Source organism: Psittacula echo (genome assembly GCF_963264785.1).
Source record: "Psittacula echo genome assembly, chromosome: 8".
Classification (NCBI taxonomy): Eukaryota; Metazoa; Chordata; class Aves; order Psittaciformes; family Psittacidae; genus Psittacula; species Psittacula echo.
The window spans coordinates 22,881,303-22,908,070 of record NC_137744.1 but is presented as its reverse complement, the minus strand read 5'-3'; the positions used below and the strand labels follow the sequence as shown (position 1 = coordinate 22,908,070).

The 26,768-nt window shown below is 51.2% G+C and overlaps 1 protein-coding gene across 1 annotated transcript in view; it reads right to left on the bottom strand.

Annotated features, from left to right (window-relative positions):
- The window catches only part of GPC3 (glypican 3), a gene marked incomplete at both ends in the record, with an annotated part of 144,239 nt that overhangs the window by 38,399 nt on the left and 79,072 nt on the right, over positions 1 to 26,768 (bottom strand). The window contains 3 exons of the mRNA XM_080624486.1: positions 11,264 to 11,384; positions 22,274 to 22,399; positions 24,908 to 25,041. Of these exons, the coding sequence (XP_080480612.1) occupies positions 11,264 to 11,384; positions 22,274 to 22,399; positions 24,908 to 25,041 (381 nt within the window). The remainder of the gene's footprint in view (positions 1 to 11,263; positions 11,385 to 22,273; positions 22,400 to 24,907; positions 25,042 to 26,768) is intronic.

Below are 26,768 nucleotides of genomic sequence, written 5' to 3'. Positions count from 1 at the left end.
CCCCTTTCCACCCCATTTCCTCACTGGCACTGTATCCCTGCTCCTTCTCCCCACAGTTTCTCAGCCACCTACCAGCAGCCCCAGCTGCTGTCTCCTCTCCTTTCCATCTGCTCTGCGTCCCCAGACAGGAGAACCTAGACCCATCTCTCCGCTTGTCAAGCAGCCACCCCTGGGGTGTTGGCAGATGAGTGAAGGAGGGGGGTGGGAGCCTACATGGGCCAGGACCCATCAATGCTGTTATCCATATTTTCCATATTTTGTTCCTTTCTGTTGGAGCAGAGCCCTGCTCTGCCACCCAAACACCGCTCAGGAAGGCCCAAAGCACACGTCACCAAAGGTAAAACATGAGACAACAAGCAAAATGGGAGCACAAGGAAAAAGAAGACAACATGGGTAGAGGTGGAGCAATCAACCACCTCACTGCCATCACATCCTTCAGGCATCTGAGCAGGGATGGCTTAGAAGGAAGGTGCCCTGAATGCAAGAGTGTCTTGGAGGACATGTAAGCATCATAGAATGGATTGGGTTGAAGGGACCTCAAAGCTCCTCCAGCCCCAACCCCTGCCACGGGCAGGGACCCCTTCCACTGGAGCAGCTTGCTCCAAGCCCCTGTGTCCAACCTGGCCTTGAACACTGCCAGGGATGGGGCAGCCACAGCTTCTCTGGGCACCCTGGGCCAGCGCCTCAGCACCCTCACACACCACCTCGAGCCAGCTACTGAGAAAGCCCCACAGCCCAGCATGCCCAGGAAACGCAGCAGCGAGTGGGTCCCTGCAGCCTCCTGGCTCAACCCAGCCCGCGTTGGAGCCCTGGGACACTTCCTCTTGGCTCAGGCTCCGGCACACGTGGCCGCTCGCCCGCTGTCAGCAGCGGCTGCCTGCGAGACAAACATCTTGGCCTTGGCACCAGGTAGCAAACAGCGAGCCCAGGGCTGGGCAGGAAGGATCTTTTTCCCCCCTTCTCCTTCTGCCACACAAATGAGAGGTAAATCTCTGTCCCATCCGCTTCCCTTCACAGTATCACAGCATCACAGTATGCTAGAGATTGGAAGGGACCTCAAAAGATCATCTAGTCCAATCCCCCTGCCGGAGCAGGAACACCTAGATAAGGTTACACAGGAACGTGTCCAGGCGGGTTTTGAATGTCTCCAGAGAAGACTCCACAACCCCCCTGGGCAGCCTGTTCCAGTGTTCCGTCACCCTCACTGAGAAGAAGTTTCTTCTCAAGTTTAAGTGGAACCTCTTGTGTTCCAGTTTGTACCCATTACCCCTTGTCCTATCATTGTTTGCCACTGAGAAGAGCCTGGCTCCATCCTCGTGACACTCCCCCTTTATATATTTATATACACTAATAAGGTCACCCCTCAGTCTCCTCTTCTCCAAACTATAGAGACCCAGCTCCCTCAGCCTTTCCTCATAAGGGAGATGTTCCACTCCTTTCTTCCCTAAGAGCTCCCAGCAGAGAGGGACTTCTCCACCCATGTGGTTTTGTGCGCCTTCAACAGAGGTTCCTGCCTGAGCAGCAGCACCCATCGCCCTCTGCGCTCTCAGGGCTGCTCTTTCTCCCTTTACTTCTGCATTCACTTCACCCCAAGACACTGGGATCCCAAAAAGCTGAGTCAAGCACTTCTGCCGAGCGTCCTCAGCTCCACAGAGCTGTCACAGGGGACTGAACAACTGCCTCATGAGCCAGTTACCTCTTATCAGACAAGACAAACCCAGTGCTAGGCTGATTACTGAGACACTGATATCAGCAGAGACTTCAATCAGGCAGAGGGAGGCAAACACCCCCCAAAACCTGTTAGCCAGGAAGGGATGAGCAGTCCATAAGGACCCGTGGCCACCTCACCGGGGCAGGTTGTACCCAGCTGAGCCCTGGATGTTCTCCATGGGAGCTGAGGGGTGCCACAGGCTTCCAGCATCCCATGGCCACCTCTGCCACCCAACAGCCACTGCTCCCTCCTGCATGGAGAGCAGAGCTGGGGTCTGATCTGCAGGCAGGATGAGACTGGTGCTGCTGGGGAGGGTGCCCAGCTGGAGCAGGGAGACCTGAGCCCCAGGCTCTGCTGCCACAGGTATTTATGCACTTTAAACAGGCATCCAGCTGAGATAGGTCAGACCAGGAGCGATCTTGGGATAGGGTCTCTCCAGCTCCATGGTCCCCAATGATCGGCTGACGGCTGGGCTGGCTCCTGGGCAAGGTCACAGCTTTTCTCTGCATTCAGAGTGGCTGCTGCTTGCTAAAGCCCAAACAGGAGAGGCTTTAACTTCCCAGACACAGCGTTCCCAGGGTCAATACTGGCACCTAGGAGGGATATACGAATTGGATAAGGAAATATTCAGGCTCCAGCACGGGCACTGCTCATACACTGGAGTAAAACCCATCACCGATACACACTGCATCCCACAGAAACAGATCCTGCAACCTCAGGTCTCCAGAGCTGGAGGCAGGAGGAGCCCTGCCCGGCGTGGTTCTCCCACACAGATCCACAGTCACCAACTGAGCAGCTGAAGCTGCTCAGGGTTTAAATTAGGTTTGAAGCTGGTGACTTTACACCCTCCCCCAGTGAGAGCCAACACTCCCAGAGGAAGCCCCGAAACACACCTACAAGAGTCTCACCCTCAGCATGTAGGAGCTGCACATAAAGGTCAGCAAACTCCTTCCCTGCTCGTAGGCAGGAGGCATTCCAGGAGCCCTGCCAGAAAGACAACTTCCTGCCCATCACAGTGTTTCTTGATGGCTTCAGTACCCATCCTCTGCCTCCTGCCTCCCACCTCCACTGCTGACTGTGCTTCACAGACAGCATCTTCTCACATGTGTCCTCAGAAAGGCCAGCCAAGCACATTTGCTGCTTTTAAATACTGCTCCCTCACAATGCAGTGCAGTGAGGGCACACGCAATAAATACTGCTGCAACCTAACCTTCCCTGTCTGCTCGCAGCTTTATGCGCTGCAATGGCCATCTCTTGCAGCACGTGCTGCAACGGCAAGAGCACTAAAACACAGGTCAGCCTTTGGAATCAGTCGTGTGTCAAAACCAAGCTAAGAAGTTTAATGAGCAACAGCATTAACTGAGCAAATCCTCCTGAGCCATGAGGGTTATTTACACCTGCCCCAATGCAGTCAAAGCAGTGCCACTGAGTGGGGACCGGGTTTGCCAGCAGAAACCTGCCTGATTCCAGCCATCTGCTTCATCAGCAGGTACAACACAAGGAGGGAGATTACAAATTATTCACTGCCTAAAATGGACAAAACCTCCTGCACTTTCTGACAGCAGCACAGCTGGGATGAAAGCTGCAACGTCTGCATTGCCCACTGCCTCCATCAAGGTGGGACAGAGCATCAGGAGAGGGACCAGGGGCAGCCTCGGATCCTCACCAAGCCAAGCAAATGCTTTCTAAACATGGGCGACCCTTTCCCAGAGCAGGGCTGCTCAGTGGGGTGTAGGGCACAGAATCCCAGCCTGGTTTGTGTTGGAAGGGACCTCAAAGCTCCTCCAGCTCCAACCCCTGCCACGGGCAGGGACCCCTTCCACTGGAGCAGGTTGCTCCAAGCCCCTGTGTCCAACCTGGCCTTGAACACTGCCAGGGATGGGGCAGCCACAGCTTCTCTGGGCACCCTGTGCCAGCGCCTCAGCACCCTCACAGGGAAGAGCTTCTGCCTAAGAGCTCATCTCAGTCTCCCCTCGGGCAGGTTCAAGCCATTCCCCTTGGCCTGTGCCTACAGGCCCTTGTCCAAAGCCCCTCTCCAGGTTTCTTTAGCCCAGATGGCTAACGTCTTTCTGCACACAGTAGTAGGACACCTTACACTGCCCTCTCCATCAAAGGGATGCCAACCCAGTGAGTGCTTTCCATTCCTTCAATACAAGATACACACAAACCCATAGCAGGCTGAGCAGCCAGGATGTGGAAGGACTCCTCCACTACCCATGCCTGGCTGGTGTTGGGGATCAGATACACATTAATGCCTCTGGGAGAAGAAAATGCCGTAAGCGCATCTTGTTCCCACTGCAGACAGAATGGTTTGAAGTGGCAGAATTGCACTGAAGAAATGCCCAGGTCCAACCTTCCCAGCACATGGAGCAGCCAGGGATAGAGTGGGAATCTCACAAGCATCCCAGCAATGCTCCCAAAGCAAAGCCTGGGAAGGCAGCTCTGACCTCTGGCTGGAGCTGGCCCTCCCTACCCACATCAGGTTCCAGCGCTGCTTTTTCCTCCCTTCCCCTGAGAACATCATCCCTGTGCTGCTGCACCAGCCTGGAATCACAAGGATCATTATTATTGTTAACCAGGCTTCTTCTCAGGAACAAAAGCAATCAGATTTGTTCTGTGGCCAAGAAGACCACAGGTTACCTGCCAGGCCTGCTCTGGAGGATGGAGGTCAGCTCCCTGAATGCCAGTCCCCTCCCAGTCTGGACCACACGTGATGTAAGTCAACTTTTGGAGCGAAAATCCACATGAATGAGAAACCTATCAATGACCCCACTAATGGCAGGGATTGCTGCATGGCTTTTACTGGCACCAGCAGAGAGGACACCTCCCTCAGACAACTACTGATGAAGTTACCAGCCTCAATCACAGCAGATGTGATTAACAAGGCCCAGAACAGCTGTAATTAACTGTTAACTTGGTATCAACAGCTCCACTTCCACCGTGTTTTGCTGCACAAGGATTCCTCCAGGTTTGTTTCCTCCACAACAGGATAAACTCCAGCGCTGGTACAGGATGTCTGGTGTTTGTTTTAAAGCACCGCTGTGCATCAGCTGCATGTTTTGGACACAAAAGCCAATGAATCCCCTTTAAAGGTAGGGTTTTTCCCAGCTGATTTCCACGGCATTGTTTGGAGTCTGCTCCCTGCAGGACACACCTGAGGCACTTGGATCCCTGCTGAGTCTGAAGCCACGGGGGCAAAGTTGAATCCCTTCTCCTGCACAAGACCACAGGAACCAGGGAACTCCAAGGAAGGAGGGTCAGGCAAGACCATAAGGTAAAACAGGAGAGAAACTTCAGCCCAGGTGACAGCTCTGTTTGAAAACACACACACACAAACACACTGGGTCCAGTTAATCTCTGGCTGCTAAGGAAACCTCATTGTGGGTGACGTGCAGATACCATGTTCCCACAGCAACCCCAACAAAGCCGGCGCGTTTGCAGGTATGGTCCTGACAGGCGATAGCTGCCATGGGCACACTTGCAGCACTGGGTGCAGTTCTGGTGTCCTCAACATAAGAACATGGAGCTGTTGGAGCGAGACCAGAGGAGGCCACAAGGATGATCAGGGGCTGGAGCACCTCCTGTATAAGGACAGGTTGAGACCATTGTGGCTGTTCAGCCTGGAGAAGAGAAGCTGCGTGGAGACCTCAGAGCAGCTTCCAGTGTCTGAAGGGGGCTACAAGGGTGCTGGAGAGGGACTCTTCCTCAGGGACTGTAGGGACAGGACAAGGGGTAATGGGTTAAAACTGAAACAGGGGAAGTTTAGATTGGATAAAAGGCAGAAGCTCTTCCCTGTGAGGGTGCTGAGGCGCTGGCACAGGGTGCCCAGAGAAGCTGTGGCTGCCCCATCCCTGGCAGTGTTCAAGGCCAGGTTGGACACAGGGGCTTGGAGCAAGCTGCTCCAGTGGAAGGGGTCCCTGCCCGTGGCAGGGGTTGGGGCTGGAGGAGCTTTAAGGTCCCTTCCAACACAAACCATTCTATAATGCTAGGATTCAAAGAAGGAAGGAAGAGGTTGGGTTTAAAAAGCAACCTGACAGTCAGATATGTTCAAATTTAACGATGTTCTCGTTACAGAGGGTCACATTCCCCCCGATTTAACTGGCCTGGAAAAATCCTGGAATTGCCACTTGCACACAGAGCGGGAGAGCATTTACTTGGTGTGTTACCGAGGGCTGAGGCATGGCTCAGAAGGATGAGGGAGTTAATCTTTAAATACCAGGCCCAGACTTGGTGGAGCTATAGATTATTTGGTGTAGTAAAAGAAGAATTAGCTGATCCACTCCAAAATGCATTTATCATTAAACTAAAACTCTTCTGTCATTTTAGTTAATAGCCTTAGTAAGAAATAATTGCAATGTCTGGTTGCTTTCAACAGCGTGTGGTTTTAATATTCTAATTGTTACAAACTGTTTAATAATGTTCACAAAAGGCGTTTCCAAGTAGTTATTGTCTTTACGAACATTTCTTTTGAGGACCTGATGAATTCTATTGCATCTCTGCAGCACTCCAGACATTGCAGTGTTAACTGACTGAACTTAAAAGGGGGAAGATAACAAAAAGCAACTCGTTTTGGTGCAAAGGAAGGGTTATATTTTCAAGTGTTAAGTGTTGTGCATCACTTGGTTTAACAATCTGGCAGCTTGTGCGTTTTTGTCATTAAGATGCCGCTTCTTCTGGTCAGGAAGCTGAAATACATTGGGAGTAATAAAGCTCACAGGGCCTAGCAGGGCACAGGAACACTATCCCACCAAATCCCTCAAAGTCACGGAGGTTGCTGAAGGCGAAACACAGTCCTGAAAACTCCCCAGCTCCCCAGGGTCTCCCATAATGAACTCAATTCTTTTCCCTGCTTGGAGCTGCCTGGGACAGGGTCTGGTGGAGCAGCTCCTGGGGACCCCACATCTTCCCCCTGGGAGCTGCCCCATGCCCAGACAGCACCGGCTGCACTGCTGGGGCAGCCCATTCCCAGGTTCCCTGCATGCCATGAGCAGGATCCAGATCCCACCCTGAGCATCATTGCCCATGGTGAGGTTAAACCCCCATCGCCGGTCCCTGATGCTCCATCACACTCTATTTAGAGCAGAGGAGCTGTGAGAGGCTGAGGCACAAGGGCACCGCGCTGTTCCCAGCCCTATCTTGTTTAGATTTGATTCCATCAAGTTGTGGCCTTTTGGCCTTCTTCCAAATTAACTTCTGGGTGACCTCCAGCCTGCCCTCTCCCAGCGGCCAGCCCCCAGGGAAACAGCCCATTAAACCTACAAACAAATATAGGACACATGGGTTGATCAAACCAGCTCCAAACGCCTATTTAAACACCAGGGCTTGCTTTTCTGTAAGCTTCCAGCCTACTTTGTCTTTGGGCATTTGCACCTCTGGGCCTCCTTTGTCTTTTTTGCTCCCTTGCCGCTAAAGCTCCGTGGTTTATGCCTTGTAAAAGGTCTAAGTTTTGTTCTCATCCCCCTGTAAACCCCACAAAGAAGGACACGAGGCTCTTTCACACAGGGCTCGCCACAGGACCCGGGTCTTTACACCAAGCACGTGAAGAAAGGCAGCGAGATCCTGCTTGGGGAACAGCTGTAATGCTCCAAGAAATTGTGTGTTCCCCTTATTTCCAAGGAAATAAATCAAATGGGGTTTCTCAGGGTCTGGGAAGGCACATTGCCTGGATTCCAACCCCCAAAGGGGTTCTTTTTTTCAAGAGCTTATATGGTAGTTAGATTTCTGGCTAGAGAATATGCAATATGATAAAAACACAGTCCCTATACGGGGCAATAAATTACAGATTGTTTGATGTGGAAACCAAGGAACTGTCAAACTCCAGTGTATCTGAAATAATCTAAATGAGCCCTTAACTCGAGTGTCTGGAAATGTACAATATGTTTCCAGGCCCTTCAGTCTTGTAAAGATACATCTTCCCCAGTTAAATTTCCTTTTATGGATTTTATTGTTCATTTTTGGTGGGGTTTTCCCCCTGCCTTTTCTTCCAAAAATGCCCTCTTCCTCCTAGAGATGGTCCTGTGATAAATACCAGCATTTTCCTAAGCATAAAAAGGGACTGGAACTGGGCACAGGCTTAAACAGGTAAGGGTAGGGCAAAGCATCTGCTGTGACAGTGTCAGAGCCCCATAGCACTGCAGAGAGCACAGCTTGGGATGGAGAGGGACAGGAGGGAGGACCAAGGGGGTCACACTGGCTGATTTGGTACCCGCAGTCTCTATCCCTGCTGCATCCTCACACCAGCATCACTCAGGTCTGCTCTCCAGAGCCTTTCTTGGAGGAGGAGAATCAATAGGGTGTCACCAACATGGAAGGGCACCCAGGACATACATATGTCTCCCATCTCCATGCATATGTTAAAACCTGAAGCTCATCGCCATCTGACAGCCATTCAAATGCCCCCATGGGGGGAAGAAATTCAAATGACCAGAGGAAATAGTTCACCTTGCACCCTGCTTTTTGCCTACGGATGCTACCAAGTCCCAGTAAAACCTGAGCAAGACCTTGTCCTGATACCAAATAACCTTTCAGTTTCAATATAGTTTCATGCGTAGGATGGGTGAAAACCCTTCTAGCTAGAAACAGAGCCCATCCGCTCTGGGAAATAAAAGTCAGGAACCGATTCCAACTCATTTTCCTGGAGGTGACCCTTGGCCTCCCAGCTGAGATAACAACGTTAATATTTATGGATGGGCTGCTCATGCCTCTGGGCAGACAGCAGAAATAACTTAACCCCAAACTTGGTGGGCATCTAGAGGAAGTTATAAAAGAAATTAAACCAATAACCCTTACTTCCAACATGGCATGAAAAATAGCACCAGGCACAGCCACACGTTTGTGTGAAACAGAAATAGACTGGAGCCTTGATAAGGTGAGGGGGACCCATCCTGAAAGCACTGTCTTGAGACAGCACTACTCGTGCTTTACTGATTCGTTTACTTTAGCTTGATAAAAGGTGCTTGAACCAAGCTAATACGACCTGGCACATTTTTACTTCCCTTTCTCTCTGGATTAGGTTTTCTATGCTCCTTTCAGTCCCCATGCACAAACACCATTCCCATTTCAAACTGCAGAAGCTCAATGAGAATCCATCACATATGTGCACACTTACCCAGATTCAGCTGGAGGAGATATGAACTAATAAGTGAGCAGGATTTCCATACAGAACATATTTGCCAAACTCAAGTGAGCTCAGAACCATGGTACACTGCTAAAAGAGCACACACTTCTCATCAGTGTGAGCAGCCAGCAATAAACTGAAGCCAAATCACTGGCAAATTACAGACATTAGCAAAAACCTACAAGTAAAAGCTATGGAACCCTACAAAAATCTCACCGCCTAGCATGGGTCCTGAGCCTACCCACAGCCACAGAACCCAAGCTGCATCTCCAACACCACACACTGGGAAGAAGTCATCACATGGTCCTAGATTCATAATTCACTGGTCCCACAGTCCCGTTTACAGCTCTGAGCACTGCAAACACTTGAAAAGATGCTCTTTCCTCCTAAGGATTCTGGATGTTTGAAAGCCCCTTGGGTTGAGCTTGGTGGATGAGGAGATTCTCACCCCTCCCCAGCCTGAAGTCCCTGCTGCTTCCCAGATCTGAAGCCAACACCTGAAAAACACAACTGTAATTCAGCCAGCGCTGCTGCTCCTTCCACATTTCCTACTATTTAGTGTTCAGGATGCATTCCAGATGTGGAGGAGAGCACAAAGCTTCGGTAGGCCAAGAAAATGAGTGTGATGCTGAGCTCTGACACCCAAATCCCAGCTCTGCAGTTACTTTCCCAGTGTATAAGCCACTTACCATGGACCACAGACCCTCCACAGGAATAGCTGGGTTCATAACTAGTTCTCACAAATTAGTCTCTCCTGATTTTATTCTCAACACTCCCTCCTTCTCCAACACAACTTTACAAGAGGGTTTGATATCTTTCAGACTCCCATTTATGCCATTTAAACCAAAAGAACTCACCTGCCCCCCCCCCCCCAGCACGCTCTAATCCGATGCTGCACACCGAGGAAGGGAAGCACTGGAAAAGGCCGTGACTGAGTTGACCATGTTCACCCTTTACCACTGCTTTTCTCCGAGCAGCAGCTGGCAAAGACACTCTGCTGCTGCAAACAGCTGAGTTCAGCCCGGCAGTGTTTACCCAGGGTCTCCCATCCCACAGATCTCCTCTCCTCAGCAGCCTGAACTGTTCAGCAAAGACCTAACTTGACCCAATCTGGCAGCCAGCATTTCACAACCACTTTATGTCAGCAGTTTCAAGTACACTAATAACCGTGTTTTGTTCAGTGTGACTTTCTCACTGTGAACGGCAAAATATCATTATCACCTGCAGGTTGAAGCCTGCCCTCTACCCCATTTAATAGGGAGCTGATGATGCTTTTTTTCTCCCCCCCCTAATAATTATGGGCTGTTGGCAGATGGCACAGCTTGGCACAGGGAGGCACAGCAGGATGCGCTGCCCACATCGGCTCCTGCGTGTCGGGGTGCTCCCAAGGACCCTGCATCCCTGGCTGCATCCCGCTCCCAGACAGTGCCTAATGAGGCGTGCCTGTGTCGCAGGGCACAGGGGTTAAACTGGGAACTGCTGTGAAAACAGTCCCTGGCAGTGGTGGAGCAGGAAAGCAGAGGTTAGCAGAAAAGTCGCTAAGCCAGCAACTCGGAGCGAGCAGCACTCGCAGCCCACCCGGCTGGGAAGCAAAGCTGGGCTTAACCCGGGGAACCCATCACTGCCCAAAGCTTTGTGCTGGAGCAGCCCTCTGCAAGGTCCCCACTGGTAAGAGCTCTCTTGGGAGAGCCTGGGCAGCGCAGCTGTGTTAACAGACAGCATTACCACCCCGGTATTTGCCCTGTGAGGTCCCAGTGCTGTCCCTGGAAAGCAGAGAGGTCCAAGCTAGCAGCCCATGAAAACATTCCCTCTCTGAGTTGCTCCTCGATGCAGAGAGCACAGCAGAGCCCAGAGGCAGAGCAGAGCTCGGCTGGCTCTCTGCAGAGAGCTCTGGGAGGGTAACAATCGCAAGCTGAACACTGCACCGAGGTGCCACCTAAGCCCTTGGCAGCAGCAAGCCTTGTTCACAGGCTTAACGTGGCCTGGCACAATGGGGAGAGACAAGATGCTGCTTGTCCCAGCAAGGATGCCAGGTCTGAGACGGTGGGAAAGAAGCAGTGGGAAGAGTCTAATGCAGCTCTGCCACATCCCCACTCAACGTAACTTGTCCCAGCAGTGACTGGGAATGGATGCCCAGGGAGATACAGCAAAGAAATGGGTAACCCTCCCTGCAAGGCACAAGGAATACCAAAGGGGACTCCTCCAACCAGAGGGGACACGGGGCACATGCGACACAAACCCTGCCAGCGCGCATGTATCAGGACCTGCCACTGCTGGGAGCCTGGTACAGTGCAGGGCTGAGATGGCATCACTTCATACCCTGCTGCTGAGGATGGAGATGCCTCAGTGCCCCGGGTTGTCTGACCCAGCGTGGGGAAGGCCAAAGTGATTTGGAAACCACCCAGTCGGGAGCCATCCCTGCTGGCACAACAAACCTGGTTGATGTGTTTCAGCTTGTCAATAATCTGGCTGATCACTGGCTCGGGACCTTTCATCTTCACCTCAGGATTGCCAGGCTGAGCTTTTGCTCCATTCTTTGTGATGTGGGGACTGTACCTGTGGGAGTGAGAACAAAGGAAACCACAATGTGATGGGCTAATATAGAGGAGATGTTTAAAATTCAGTGCAAACAAAAGAAATCCCAAGATAAGCACCAGCCACGTCCAAAGCAGAGAGCACAAGACAGTTAATAATGACAAAGAAAAGGCAGAAGATTCCCATAAACATTCCCGCTCTGCCTTCGCAAAGTAGCGAGATGATGTACTTGTATCACTTGAGGACAATGAAGTCCTTTCCAGTCCATTAGTAACCAAGGAAGACGTTAAACAGTATACAAGAAGCATAAATATTTTCACATAACTTGCACCCAAGAGTCCCCAAAAAGCTGGCTCAGAAATCCTGCCTTGCTCATGTTTGTTTAAAGTGAATCTTGGCAGACCCAGAGACTCCAGTACAAGAGCTGGAGTGTTGTGCCCACAGCCAAACACTGAGTGGGATGACCCAGTTAACTCCAGCTAATTAGCATAACATCCCCCCCCCTTGCAAAGCAATGCCTGCCACTGATGTGTGATTTCAATAATAAAGAATTAAAGCATCAGAATATAATTAATGCTGTCAACATTGCTAATGGAAAATAGGTGTTGTCAAACAATCCTGATTTCAGCCTTTGATGAGATCCAGCCTTGGGGATCAAAGTAATTGCTTAGGCAGAACATACCTTGACTTTGGTACAGTGCTAGGCTCTGCACAACCTAAAGTATCTCCCTTTACAGGGGTACTGTGCAAGCCAGGAAAGCACCCGGACAGTAGGTAAGAGGCTGGAAATCTCAGATGCAGCTCTCCAAGGCAGCCAAGCCTGTGCTCAGCTTTCTCATCAGCAATTGGGAAAGAAGCATAAATTCAATGCTGCAAAACGTATGGAATGGCAAAGTTTATCAGAGCGATGGAAGTGAGGAGAGGAGGGATTGCTGCATGCTTGCCTGTGGAGGAACGTGCTTCTCCATTCAGTACCTGGATGGGTACTGGATCCTGGCTCATGATGCTCAGGATGTGAAACAAGCACATCCACACCAACCTCCAACTCAGCTCCAGGACCAGAGCAAGCGGCTGCCACCACTGACGGCTGCACAGTGGCACAGAGCACACCAGTGCCATCTTGAGCTGTGGGTTAATGGTATTCACTGCAGCCCCAGTGATGGGCCATGGCACTTTAAAACACAAAACGAGTCCTCCTCTGCAAGAGCTGACAGACAGGGCACATGCTGCCAAAGCACAGCACAGCCTATGAAAGGGAGATCACCCAGATAACGCCAGTTCATCTCCTACATCTCATGTCCATATGGAACTTCCAGCCCCAGTGACTGCCTCCCTGTCTGCCAGCTCCCTGCTCTCCTGCCCACTTCATTCCCATACTGCTGGGCAAGCTCAGATGGTGACATTCCATTTCACACAGGCTTTGGGGAGGCAGTGGGAATTAAAGGAGGGGAGGGAGATGGGAGGGATGGTGAGGCCAGCTATGGGAGGATGCTTTGCTGTGGGAGAACAGCAAGAGGCACAGAACATGCAGCCTCAATGGCTTTGGGGCACACTGAGGGTTTGGGGGATACACAGGGGGTTGGCACCACTTAAACTGAATTAGGAATTCAGACTTAGCCCAGACTGGTTTGGGTTGGAAGGGACCTTAAAGCTCATCCAGTTCCAACTCCCTGCCATGGGCAGGGACACCTTCCACTACAGCAGCTTGCTCCAAGCTCCTGTGTCCAACCTGGAGTGACAAAGAAGGATGGGAGAAAGGAAGTGTTTGTGCCTCTAACAGAGAGGCACACACCTATACATATTCCTGTTTCTAGACATAAAGAACTTGTCCAGCTACAGGAGAAGCATTGCTGCAAAGCAGAGACGTCACCTTGAGTCTCCCAAGCCCCAGGGCAGCTGCCTGCAGTCCCCCCCTGCTGCAGCACAGTGCTCAGGCACAGCACATCAACTCCAGCAGCTCTGTTCTCCCTCAGACACCTCACCCCATGCTGGGGCCTCCCTGTTAGGACTCAACATTGTGCAAAACACACACTTGAAAACACATTTATAACAGTTGTGTTACCCTGGGAAGCACAAATCACAGCTATACCTGCAGCACAGAGCTCCCAGCTCAGAAAAGCACATACGCATGCTATTAGACTTGTTGGCTGACAACAAAGTGACTGGAAGAAGTGGGGCCAGAGAGCGCCCAGCTGGATGCCAGCCTGCAGCAGCACATGCCCACAGCATCACAGAACCATCAGGGTGGGGAGGGACCTTGAGGTCATCCAGTCCAACTGCTGCCAAGGCACAGCCACCCAGAGCAGGTCACACAGGAACGTGTCCATGGTGGGTTTGGGATGTCTCCAGAGAGGGAGACTCCACAACCCCCCTGAGCAGCCTGTTCAGTGCTCTGACACACTCAGTGCAAAGAAGTTCTTCCTTGTGTTGAGGTGAAACTTGTGGTGGTTTAGTTCATGGCCACTGCTCCTCATCCTATTGCTGGGCACCACACAAGAGTCTGGCACCATCCTCCTGGCACCCGCCTCTGAGACGCTGATCTGCATTGACGGGATCTGCTCTGCTCCAGACTAACCAGGCCCAGCTCCCACCATCTCTCCTCATAACAGAGATGCTCCAGACCCCTGAGCATCCCTGTGGCCTCCGCTGGACCCTCTCCCTGCCCGGCAGAAGATCTGGCTGCGGGACCACATGCTCAGAGCACCATCTCGTGGGAAGACGCTGCTGCCGCAAGCACAAACCTGCCCGGCTCTGCGAATGCTCGGGCTTAACTTAGAGCAGGGAAATAAGGCACTGGGAGCAGAGCATAAAACCTGCTGCTTGCTTGTCACAGCCCCTCAATGCCACCGCGACAACCTGATGGACACGAGGATGGAGCCAGGCTCTTCTCAGTGGCAAACAATGATAGGACAAGGGGTAATGGGTACAAACTGGAACACAAGAGGTTCCACTTAAACTTGAGAAGAAACTTCTTCTCAGTGAGGGTGACAGAACATTGGAACAGGCTGCCCAGGGGGGTTGTGGAGTCTCCTTCTCTGGAGACATTCAAAACCCGCCTGGACACATTCCTGTGTGACCTTATCTAGGTGTTCCTGCTCCGGCAGGGGGATTAGACTAGATGACCTTTTGAGGTCCCTTCCAATCTCTAACATACTGTGATACTGTGACACATCTGGCCACTGAACATAAACACCCACAAGACGCATGACTTCAGATGCCAACGGAATCACCAGTTTTGGTGTTACTGCAAATTTAACACGGAACACTGATGGAACCTAAGTACGTTGCTGAAAAGTCTCCTGTGGTTTGAGAGATTTAACTAGCACAGGGTTATCAAAAGCAGAACCAATCCCATTTGGTGCACACCTAAATGAATACAATCTCTCTCCTAAATGGAGTTCCATAGCAACTCAATAGCTTGGGTTTGGGTGGGCAAAACCCCTTCTGAAATCCATGCAATGACTGCCAGAGAGTTTCTGTAGCCTGTGCAGTGTTGTACAGGAGGGAGGAACACAGTAGTACACCATAACTACGCGTCCACAGACTAAAACTATTCCTCAGGAGGGTGATGAGGAGCTCAGATCACTCTCCCCATAGGGACAAGTCTACCAGAGAAACCTGAAAGCATCCACAGAGGGATCTCTCCCTAAACCAGTGATGCTGGAGCAGCAGAGTGCCATTGCTGACCTTCTCACCGCCCAGGTCCCAGGGTACATACTCAGCCCAAAATGAACCATTTGCATCATTACACCAGTCTGGTGAAACAACAAGGCAGTGGGCACTGCAAGCTGCACATCTCTGAGCATGAAATGCAAGAAGCAGATGCATAGGGACACGCTGTGTCCGAATAGCCAGACATGCTCCTGTGTAGCTTGGGAGCTTCAGGACACCTCTGTGCTGCTAAGATGAGGTGTCCTGGTGTGCTCAGTACCAGGGGGACACCAGCTCCCCCTCAGCTGTGCCCTCCTCTGCCCCAGCACCAGGACTGGTGACATGCATTCAGGCATGGGATGCAGCCAACCGAAGGGTTAAAGGCTTTGAAATGCAGCTTCAGTGAGGGATGGGCATTCCTGAAATGCCAGAAAAGCTGGAAAAGGCAGCTGGCACCCCTCCCTGCAGCCCGGGCCAAGCAGCCAGCCCTTAACATGGCAGAGAGCTGCCTTTGCAGCCCCCATGGAGCTGGAGGATGGGGGTTCCTAAGGCGGTCTCCATACAAGCTCCCCTGTGTCCCACCAAGCTGCTGCACAGCTGATGGGCTCGCAGGTCCTAATGCAATGCAATGCCAAAGTGTCACCTTCCTCCCACCAGCCACAGTGCAGACAAGGAGAAACCTCAGAGCCATCTCGAGCTGCTTTCAACGTATGCCAACGAAACAGCCCTTTCCACAGAACACTTGTGCCACTCCACAAAGCCCATCACATACCTCTGCCATGGTGATAATCAGCATTGAACAGCAAATATGCACAGTGGTTCAAGACCACCCCATGGTCCCAGGGGGTCCCTGCACCAAAGGGGTATCAATGCTGCAACATGAGCATGGTCTGGCTTCCACTTCATAAGCAAAGCCCAAAATATATCCCTCTTTGACGTGTCCTGACGTCAGCCAGCAGCATCCCCCTGCCTGGGCTCTCTGGGTATGGGCTCTTGCTGGGGACGTGGTATTTTCCACAGACAAATGTCACGTTGTAAAATGTGCTGATGAGCAGCCCCGGCTAAAAATGGCTTTAAAAGACACCCACTTGATGAAAACACTAATGATCTTCTGCGGGAAGAGCACAACTACAGAGCCTTCCTGCTCCTCCTCACCCATAAACGCCCAAGTATGCAGGCAAATGAAGGGATTTTCTCCTTCTTTCCTCCCCATCCACAAACAAATGTTTGGTCGTTCTAGCCCAAATACAGCTCTCTCCAGGCTTTCATTTCAGAGCAAGGGAGACAAGATGACAAATGCTATTTAAATATATGGCAACGAATGTAAAATGTGTGTTCATCCTACTCGGCCACGCTAAGCTCAGGGATGAGTTATGGCAATGCCTGACGTGTGATTTAGAGAAAGTAATCCTGCAAGTCAAACAGAAAGAATTACACCTTTTAGAAGCAGGAAAGTAAGTTTGTCATTCAAATCATAATTAATTTAGGCTTGCCTTCCAGTGGCAAAGTATTTACTCAAATGCAGCTCTACAGTTTAACCAACGCAGTATCCCTTGCAGGCTCTTCCTCTACTATCTCTGTTCACTGAATGATAGTTGTTTGAGGGAGTGGCTGGGGGACAAATACAACATAGACTGCTATAAGACAGGACTGCAATACAAGAGGTTTCATTGCACAGGATTTAATAACTGAGGAGGAGAGAACAGAATTTGCAGCACCTGCAATGCCCTGAAGCCACCCTGAATCTCAAGACAAGACTTACTGTAGGCCATGCAGGCTGGTGACACTGAGTCCTCAGCACACAGGAGGAATAAAGAGATGTAAAAGGGGAGACAGGAAAGAAAAGTTTCTCTTATACACTCCTGGCACAAGCCCAAACCATACCTCCAGTCAGTCCGTGAAGGCGGGTGCAGTGGTGATGCCAACATTTCATTCTCTGGCCCTGCTGCCTTCTGGTTTAGTGGGACAACCTTAGTGTCATATCAGTGGTACAAGCAGCAGGAGCCAAAAGGCTGGAAGAGCTGCTTCCAACACACTCATCCCATCCCACAGACAGGGGCGAGCCCATAAGCCACCAAGAAGAGCTCATAACTTCAGTTCCTAGCCTGCAACACGTGCTCGGCTGCTTGCTCGCAGTGGGTGCTTGCAGGCAATTTACACCACATGAAGCAGCAGCTCTGAGCAAGCTGCTTCAAAAGCAACCAGGAAGATCCAACGCTCTCAGTGGGGAGCACTCTCACCTAAAGAAAAAGGAGCTCTTTGCTGCTGGATTTCCAAACAGCAACACCTCACAGCCTGGTCTCACCATCAGGAGAGCCCGCTGAGGTCCTGCTGCATCAGGTCCCTGCCAAAGGGAAGTGCTGCCTCTTCCCAGCCACCCTACGCAATGCAGCGACACAGCGTGCTGCAGATGTTGGCTTGGGTATAAAGGTGAAGTCCCAGGTAATCACCTGGTTCTGGGAGATGGGGCTTGAAGAAAGAACAGCAAAACCTGGTATCTTCATAGCAAAACAATGGGAGTTTGCAGGATAAAAGGACAGCCTGAAGTCTTCCTCCATTCAGCTTCAGGTGAGTAAAGTTCAAGACAAACAGATTAGGGAAAAATTGGCCAAACCGGAGACCAAAAGCAGGATTAATAGAGGAAAATTCATGATCTTCCATTCTGAAACACTCTGGAAACAATTCTGGCCACTCCATAACCCACTGAATTCACCGCTACCCTTTCATCCTAGCTTACATTTGCTACAGAACTGTGGTTTATGTGCTTGGGAAGTTACACAGCCTCTTTGGGGACACGGCTGTATCAGACATTTCGCAGCACTGCCAGACATAGCCAAACCTTTCATGAGCTAAAGGGTTACTGCTGGCCTGGAATTGCCTTTGTTGCAATTACAGAACCGCATTTTTCTCCCTTGCTTCCAATTGTGCTTTCATTGTTTATGAGTTGTATGATTAAAACACACCCCAGTACGCTGGCAACAGCAGGGAAAGCTGATGCTTCAAACTCAAAGAGGAGAATCTGGCAAGGTGCTAAAACTATATCGATTTGGACTCAGTGTAAAGCAAACAAGAGTTATGCTGGTGATTTAGAGTGATGTACAAGTTAGTCTTGAGCAATGTGGAAATGGCAGTATCTAAAGTAAAGCTTAATGTGCTTAGAAGTTTTGCAGTGGGCAAACGTTGCTGTTGTTCTGTTGAGAACAGCTTGAAAGGAATAGTCTCATGTAAGCAGATTATTAAAGTCTGAGAATCCAGATTTTAAGAGGCTTTTAGTATTAAATGCTGCAAAACCCTGATACCATATATAAGGCTCAAATCACCTTTGAGATTCAGATGCCTAACTCCCACAGAAACCGAGTTCAGTATCTCAATACACACTTGACTTAAGCTGTACTCTTTAAATGAGCTAATTTTCAGCCAGAACTTCAGTGATAAGGATCACCATCTGTTTTTTCTCTACATAAGAGAGGCCGGAGAACATCACCTCAGCATCCAACACCACCAGCATGAGGGCAGGTGGGAGGACAGGGCATAAAGACAGCGGTAAGGAAGAGCCCTCTCTCAGGCAGGTTGAACCCTGTCTTAAGCTGTTGCACATCCTACACATCCAGCCCCCTGCTATCTCGGGGAAGTGCGGGTCGATTGATTAAGCCCAGGAAAGCTGCAAAGACGTGCTCAGGGATGCACAGAGGGAGAGCCAGCAGGTCTGGTCCCCAGCTACCACAAACACCCAAGCACTATGACCCCTCCTGGTGCTCACAGAAGCAGCTCTTCACTCGTGGTGGAATGTGCAGTGTGTGGCTTTTGCTGTGAAACTTTGTGGCATCCCACAAGAGCACAGTGTGGTTTTGCACACTCTGAAAAGTGTGAAAAGCAGGAATGCGCTGCCTTTTATTTTTTCTTCTCACTTTGGCTTATGTTCTTCAACCACACAGCAGCAACACAGCAAAACACACAGGCACTGCTCTGCATGCTCTAAACCCACAGAAGAGATGGTGATCAATCTATTAACCCCCAGAGCAAGCCTCAAGGAGGATGAACTCTTGCCATTAGATGGTTCAACCAGCCAGCTGTATTGCTCTGGAGTCCCAGATGAACGTGATCCATCAGGGCAGAGTTCAGAGTGGGGAGGAAATGAAGGATGGGTCAAGGCTCAAACTGGGAAATGAGACCCAGTGAAAGGCTGATAACAAAGCCCTGGAATACACAGGACAAAGTAAACACCGATTGAGAGAAACCACAAGAGGAGGAGCACAGGGTGCAGAAGGGACTGTTTGTGTCAGACAGCAGGATGCACACTGTCAGTGTTATCTTGCACTTGAGTGCACTGGCAAAGGGCTGTGAAGTTGCTATTCCAGGCTTGATTTAACGTGTTACAGGAAAAGGGCTTAGAATAACTATCAAAGTTTGTTGTGACAGAGGGGTCAGGACACAGCTAAACCAGGAGGACTCCTCTCTAACTTAATTAACACTCAGGTACAGCATTAAAGATGTGAGAGATGAACAGACAAACCCTCCAGTAGCACCGCCAGGGCCCAGACATGCCCATATGGATGCTCACACCGAGCTCACTGACACAGCAATGCCCAAGCAGTTTTATCCATCATCTGAGCAGCACCAGACGGGGAAACACAGCATCCACCCAACCATTGCTCTCCCCTGGTCTCCACCTGATGCTGCAAGGCCTCCAGCAGCTTCCTAATCTATCCCTAGAGTGGGCACCTCATATTGCTAAAGGAATCATAAGGTGTCTCCCTCAAGCCCCAGCTGCCACCACACAAGGACATGGGTGGTCTTAGATTTGCTGATGGATATCCCAGAAACTCAAAGGGGTCTCACAGTACACACGGTGCAGCTGAGGCAACTCAATCCTGTCTTGAGGAGAAACATAATCCAGCCACAGCAACCATGCAGGGCAGGTCAAGTGCAAGGCACGAGTATTTCCTCCAGTCCAGCCCTTCAGTCAGGAATGTGCAAAAGCCAATACCCAACAAAGCAAAGAGGGAAACACTGAGATACAAAGTGGATTTCACACGCACAAAACCTAGAAAATCAGACCCTTCTTTCTGTTACGCGTGTGGAACAACGACCAGCTCTGAAATTCAAGTGAGATATTCAAAACCCACCAAGTTTCTTGCAGGAAGCAGCACGATGGAGCTCTGTGACCACCAAGTGCACATCAGAATTGCTATAGGCATGCCAGAAACGCTCCCGCATGATGCACATTCTCAGAGCAGCTTGTGACAGGGCTCCTCCACAGCGAGCAGCTGCTTGGCTCCCTCTTGGGGAAAACACTGACATCAAGAAGCTGGTGGTTACCGTTACCTTACATGATCCTGGTTTCCAGGAATACTCCCAGACTCTCTGAAAGAGGCGCCGCACTGGGAAGTCCAAACATGTGAAGCAGGCAGGTTTGGCTCCACGTGAAGCAATACAATGGCTCTAGAGAGCAGTTTAACCGCATGTTTGCTTCTCTTTGAGATGTTCTGCCATTGGGTTCTGGGAGAGGAGCTCCAAGCCCCTGTGTCCAACCTGGCCTTGAACACTGCCAGGGATGGGGCAGCCACAGCTTCTCTGGGCACCCTGGGCCAGCGCCTCAGCACCCTCACAGGGAAGAGCTTCTGCCTAAGAGCTCAGCTCAGTCTCCCCTCTGGAAGGTTAAAGCCATTCCCCTTGGCCTGTCCCTACAGACCCTCATCCAAAGCCCATCTTCAGGTTTCCTGTACCCCTTTAGGCACTGGAGCTGCTCTAAGGTCCAGTATGGGCTGACCCAGCCCAGCTCTCTCAGCCTGGCTCCAGAGCAGGGCTGCTCCATCCCTCAACTTAATTCTCAACTTAAAGGACCTGAAATCTTGGTGCTCCCTTCATGCACACACACTTCATCCTCTCTCTGCCTTTCCCCTCCATGCACTGTGGCACCTACGTGACCTGCTGCATTGTGCCACCAACACCGCTGTACTGCAGCAGGGACCTCAGCGACATCTTAGCCTGTGACTGTCCACTGGCATTCTCAGCAGAAAGCTGTAGGTGTATATCATCTAAAGCTATGTTTAACCTGCAAGTAACTCCGAACTTATGTTTGTAGGAAGGTCTGGACTCAGCACCTTTCCATTGCTGCCACTTCACCCAGTCGTGGCATCAGCAGGACCTGGACCAGACACTGGTGATGGCCCCAGTGAATTGTCCTAACCAAAGATCTCATCCTACATCCTCCCCTGCACTATTCATAGCACTGCTTAAGAAGTTGTAATTAAGAATCAGTGAGACAATATTGAAATAATCTTGTTTTTTCCAACTGAACATCTCTCTTAGGAATAGAAACTCCAGATTTCCCAGGTATAAGTACAGCTAGAGGACACAGTTTTCCTTAGGCAAAGTGAGTGAATTCTATCAACTGTGTGATCTTAGATGCTTGTGCAATTTTGTTTCAAACTATAGCTTGATGCTTTTCTAGTCCCTTTGGTGTTCCAGGTCAGTACTGCACGTACAGGCTAATTACCACCTGAGGGTACTGAGCAATTAAGCATAATTAATACCTTAACACTGCATCACTTCCTGATTTTATTGCTATTCCTTCAGTTCTGCAAACTGCTTAATAGTAAAAGATGCTCTGCAAACACGAGGGTGATTAGAGCAGATTTATGTATTATTCTAAAAAAACCATTCCCAAGTTCTATTTCCACATTCTTTAACATTCCCAAAGGGCATTTTTTGCAAGAAAAACTTTCATTTCTATTAACACTTCCTTCCTCCTTATGCTATGAATGCTGTGTTTCCCTCAGTGGTCCTGACCTCTAGCACAGAGCTATGGCCAAGGAGAAACCCAATAAGGTGGTTTTCCTCGCCAAAAACCCAACAAGTGGTCTTCACTGTCACTCCCTGGGTGGCGCAGGGGATGCTCCTGCACGGAGCCAGGTTGGAGACATCCCCATCCCAATGCAGTCCACGGTGGCAATGACCCCATCACTACCCCTCGTAGCACGGCGCACCCTCCTGTTGCTCTCCTCTCTCTGGCTCACTGCTACCAACCCACCCCAATCAAAGCCAGTCACTGCTGCAGGGTTTCCAGAGCAGAGTGCAGAAAGCTCGGTGGAGGGCAGCACACAACTACTTCTCTCCGTGCAGGCTGTACATCCATCTGAGCTGCAGCACGGGTGGATACCAGCTCTGCAACCGGGCTTTTAGGGGAAGGAGCAGCGCCCTGGTCGCTGCCTGGTTAACATAAGACAAGCAATGCAGGGAAGGGAGATGGGATTCACCTCTCCACGACTTCTTGTCCGTTCCAGCAAAGAGTGTCGTTCTGCACAGCAGAGCTGTGGCTGCAGATGTACTCTGGCAAACTGCTGTAGAAACTGCCATGGGACTTCAGCTTCGTGATGAGCTCCCTGGAAGAAAGGGGAAAAAACGGTGCTCAGCTAAAAGAGGAAAAGAGGAAAAGCCTCTTTTATGGCGCATTTTATTCACTGAGGGTAGTCACACAAGCGCAACATGAAAGCAGTGGTTGCAAACAAGCCATGAAGCGCTGGTCTTATTTCTGATCTCAAGCAGGATTTGGCATCATCTCCTGATGTCATTCAGTCAAGGGCTGAATCCCTGTTTCTTAGGGCAAAACTGGCTGTGACAGGAGGCAGCAGAACCTCAGCCCAACCATAGAATCATAGAATCATAGAACAGTTAGTGTTGGAAAGGACCTTGCAGCACACGAGAGCCAGATACACTCTCTGTGCTCCCGCTGCACTTAGGGAAAGGTGCTGCTGGCTCAGCCCATGGGGTGAACCTGAGCAGCAAGTGCCCAGGCTGCCAGCAGTCCTCTCTGCTCTGTAGGAAGCAACGAAGGCCCTTCAGGAAGGGACAGCCTTGTCACTCTGCCTGCCTGACATCAGCCATTCAACATCCCTGCAACGGCAGGTGGCATTTCTGGCGGCAGAGCAGAGACGCTCAGCGCAGACCTGTACAGATGGGTCACGCTGACTTTCATGCTGCACTGTCAAAGGACCTCTGTCTCTGGCAAGGTACACTTCAGTGCAGATATGCCAGGACACAGGCTGACCCCAGGGACTCCCACAACCACCAGGAAGGGGACAGGGGCTACAGGGGTGGGATGTGCCCGTCCACCAGCCCAGGTCAGTCCCCTCAGGGGCACTCAGTAGCTGTCACTGGAAAATACTGGCAGATTTAACCAGGTAAATGGCAGAAAAAGATGATCATATGAATAGCAGGGATTGGAGGGAGGAAGACTTGGCCTCATGGCCCCCTGCCTTCGGTTCAGCCCATTTTTCCCTTTGGCAAGTGCTTATTTCTTGGCTTCCTTCCTCTCTGGGGATGATGATGAGAGAGCAACACCTCTTGTGGCAGCACCGTGAGGGGCATCCCCTGGGTGCCGGCAGCGGCAGGACTCCATGTGCTGCCAGCTGTGGGAAGCTGCTGTCAGACACAGCAAGCTCGGGCAGGCTGGGACCAAGAGCAGGCACCCAGCTTCCTCCATCCCTCCTCGCCTCTGTTTGCTTGGGGATCCCGTGGGGTTCCCTCTCCATCCAGCCGAGGCCCCCGGCGGCCAGCTGGTGGCAGGCGAAACAAGGAGAAGCAGCGCAGGGAAGGCAGTCGGTGCTGTTCTGCTCTGCCTCTCCGCTCAGAGCAGCCTGTGGGATGAGCCAAGGCACGTCCAGGGGGTGGGAGTTCAGCCCACAACCCCCCTGCATGGACCGGACGGGTGCTTCAGACATTCCCTTCCTGCATGAACCACCCCCCGCAGCATCTCCCGCACTGGGCTTACGGCGGTCCTGACAAAATCACTTTGAAAGCCCAACTGAGGCCAAGACCTGAGTCTTCAGTTATGCCAGACACCAAACAGGGCAAGTCTTACACTGCCCATCACACGCAGCTCTTTACATCCTAGGCACTGCCCTGCTCCCTGTCCCACAGACCCCAGCAGTGCTGGGCAGAACTTCCCTGGGGGCAGAGCTCCCCACCGGGCAGGGAGGGGAAGGAAAGGGAGAAATTCCTCTGTACCTGCGGGTCTGAGCTCACAGAATTCATTGCAGCAGGTTTCATTGGACTTCCCAGTCTCAAAGGACATCTCTGGCAGAGCCTGGGCTGTGTGACCCTCCAACGTGTTGAGACAACAGAGGAATGCAGGCCCCGGTGCTGTATCTTGTGGGAAGTGTAACAAGAATGTGGCCCTGTTACTCTTTAAAGAGAAATCCATCCAACTCCATCTATCCCCAGCTCCAAAACTTGCCAAGCCTGGTTCTCTTCCACAGGGATTTTCCTTGCACTCAACCAGCAGGAAAGGCACCGCACATTTCTGGGTGTGCTTCCAGATCCAGGGGGGAGATGCTTCTCCCTGGCACACCGATGTGAGCTCACTGAACCACGGCTTCTATTTACAGAGGGCAGGAGTAGAGGGTGCAGCACCGGCAGTGGAGGCACCTGCTTCACTCGGGTAACAGTCAGGAAAAGGCTGTTAACGTTCCTGAGCTACTCTATCAGGCTGCACAAAGAAGCAAAATGAGTCCTCCTTGCCTGCACCCACAGTGTTACATACAGCATTTCAGCCTCAAGGGACCATTTCCACCTATAACTACACCTAAGAGCATTTCTGCCACTGAAGCGCCCAAGAAACCCAGAGAAGACATTTGGTGGATGAACCTGGGTGCAGAAATGCAAGAGGCAGTTTTGCAGGTTAAAACCAAACTATTCACACTGGGTGAGAAACCACATGGAGACACCTCAGTGCACTTCAGTGCCAGTCACAGAGCAGCGCTGGCGTCCAGAGCCAAAATCTGCTGCAGTAAGGGAAACAAGGAGCTTCTCCATCAGCTTCCATAGAACCGTGCTGTATGGTGATCGCTCCTGCAGCCCATGCAGGCACCGCGCTCAGCCCCAGCACTCACCTCCTCCTGCTCGACAAAGTTTCCTCCTGCTCGATGCGAGTCGTCTTCAGGACTTTGTTGTCGACGAACAGGTCCCCGGGGTAACGAGCTGCTCGGTACTGCCTCTGCTGAGCGTGGCCGCACAACCGGCTGAGCTGGAACACACAGACACAGCAGCATGAGGGAGGGATGGGACCAGAACACTGCGGGAACACGGCTGAGCTGGGCACTGGTGCCTGCCTGTGAGCTGCGCTGCTGTCCCATCATCCCCATCTCTCAAAAGCATCTGAAGGCAAACTGCTGCCCTAAGGATAGAACGCCACTCTTGTACAAATACCATGTGGGAGGGAAGGCAGGAAACTTCAGGCAAGATTTGGGGGCATCAAAGTGCCCCTGTGGCTATCAAAACCCACGGTAGTACATTACTACATGTGAGATGATTCCAAACCCAGGTAGGATTAAAATGTAGACTTCTGGGTTGCAGGCATGACCAGCAAATCTCCCTGTGCCAGATTAAACCCATGCTGGCAGATGGGAGCTCAAGGTATTCCCTGATCCTCCCTGGCTGAAAGCCACAGCATCTCAAGACTCTGTGCTCCACCTCTCTAGCCAGGCTTTAGGTAACACTGAAGGTAAACCCTTAGACCCCAGTTCTGCACCTTGAGTGGGCTCCCAGGTGCCCAGGGACAAGCATCATACACATCATCTCCAATGAAAAACCATCAGGGCCTAAAATACAGCAAACAGTGTGGCTACAGCTGAGTGATAGCACGGAAGGTCTTGATTAACAGGGCTGTGTTAATGACACAAATTAGCTCATTAGCATAGAGACGATGGTGATAGTGAGGCAGTGGTGAGGGAAGCGATCCAAAACACCTCATTACAGCTCTCTCACATGGCCACTGTTCTGAGACTCAGCCAGCAGCACCGTGGTTGCCACTGCAGGCCCTGCTGCACGTGGATTTGCAGCAGTTTCCTTCCAACTGCCCCCTGAGGCACTGCTAATGCTCAGAGACTCACCTTTAGAACCACCCTGTGCTGTTCTGCAGGGCTCAGCGTGCTGGGTTCTGACTGCCAGGACCACAGACACCGCAGCTAACACCAACCCCTCTTTCCTTGAGCCTCGTCCCATACCCGTGTCCAGGCTTGGGACAGCCACATACCCATAAAATACCTGTTCCTTGCAGCACCTCATTTATCTTCACACCACACTGAACCAAGACAGCTAGCTAAACTCCAGGTAGATGCATACCGGAGGCTAAAAGCACACTCGCTGCCCGAAGCTACAAGCATCTGATGTGTAAAGAGAAGAGATTAATTCTGTTCTATTACATCCTGCATTTGAGTGGGCAAATGAATTAGTAATGTCACCTCTTTCATTATCGAGAGCAGCCCAGTTTGTTTGCTCAGGCTGCTGTACACCAAAGAGTAAAACAGAAACCTCCTGGGAGCTGGGCGCTGCCGCTTCTGGTCCACAGTGCAGTGGGAAGAGATGCTGCCACCGGTCCTTTCTGCCGCTGCAGCTCCCTCTGCCGAAGCAGCTCCTGCAGCTGCCCAGGGAGCACTTCCTGTAGCATCTTACCTCTTTTTGTCTTCACTGCCCTCCCTTGGCTGTGTTTCCTCTCCACCTTGCCAAACCAAGTCTTGTAGAAGAATGTATCAGCCCTACTGCCTTCCCTGAATCATGCGGCAGGCTTGAAAACAGAGGAAAGGCATGAGAAAAATGCCACATTTTGGGCTGTTTTCTTTGCCTTTTGGGTTTTCCTATCATCCCTCATTCCCAGGTAGTCCCCTGATGCAGGCAGTCAGGACTAGGAGGAAACTACAGGGCAGCAGGAGATCTGGACAAGGGCATTTGGGATACCCAAGACTCCACTGCTGC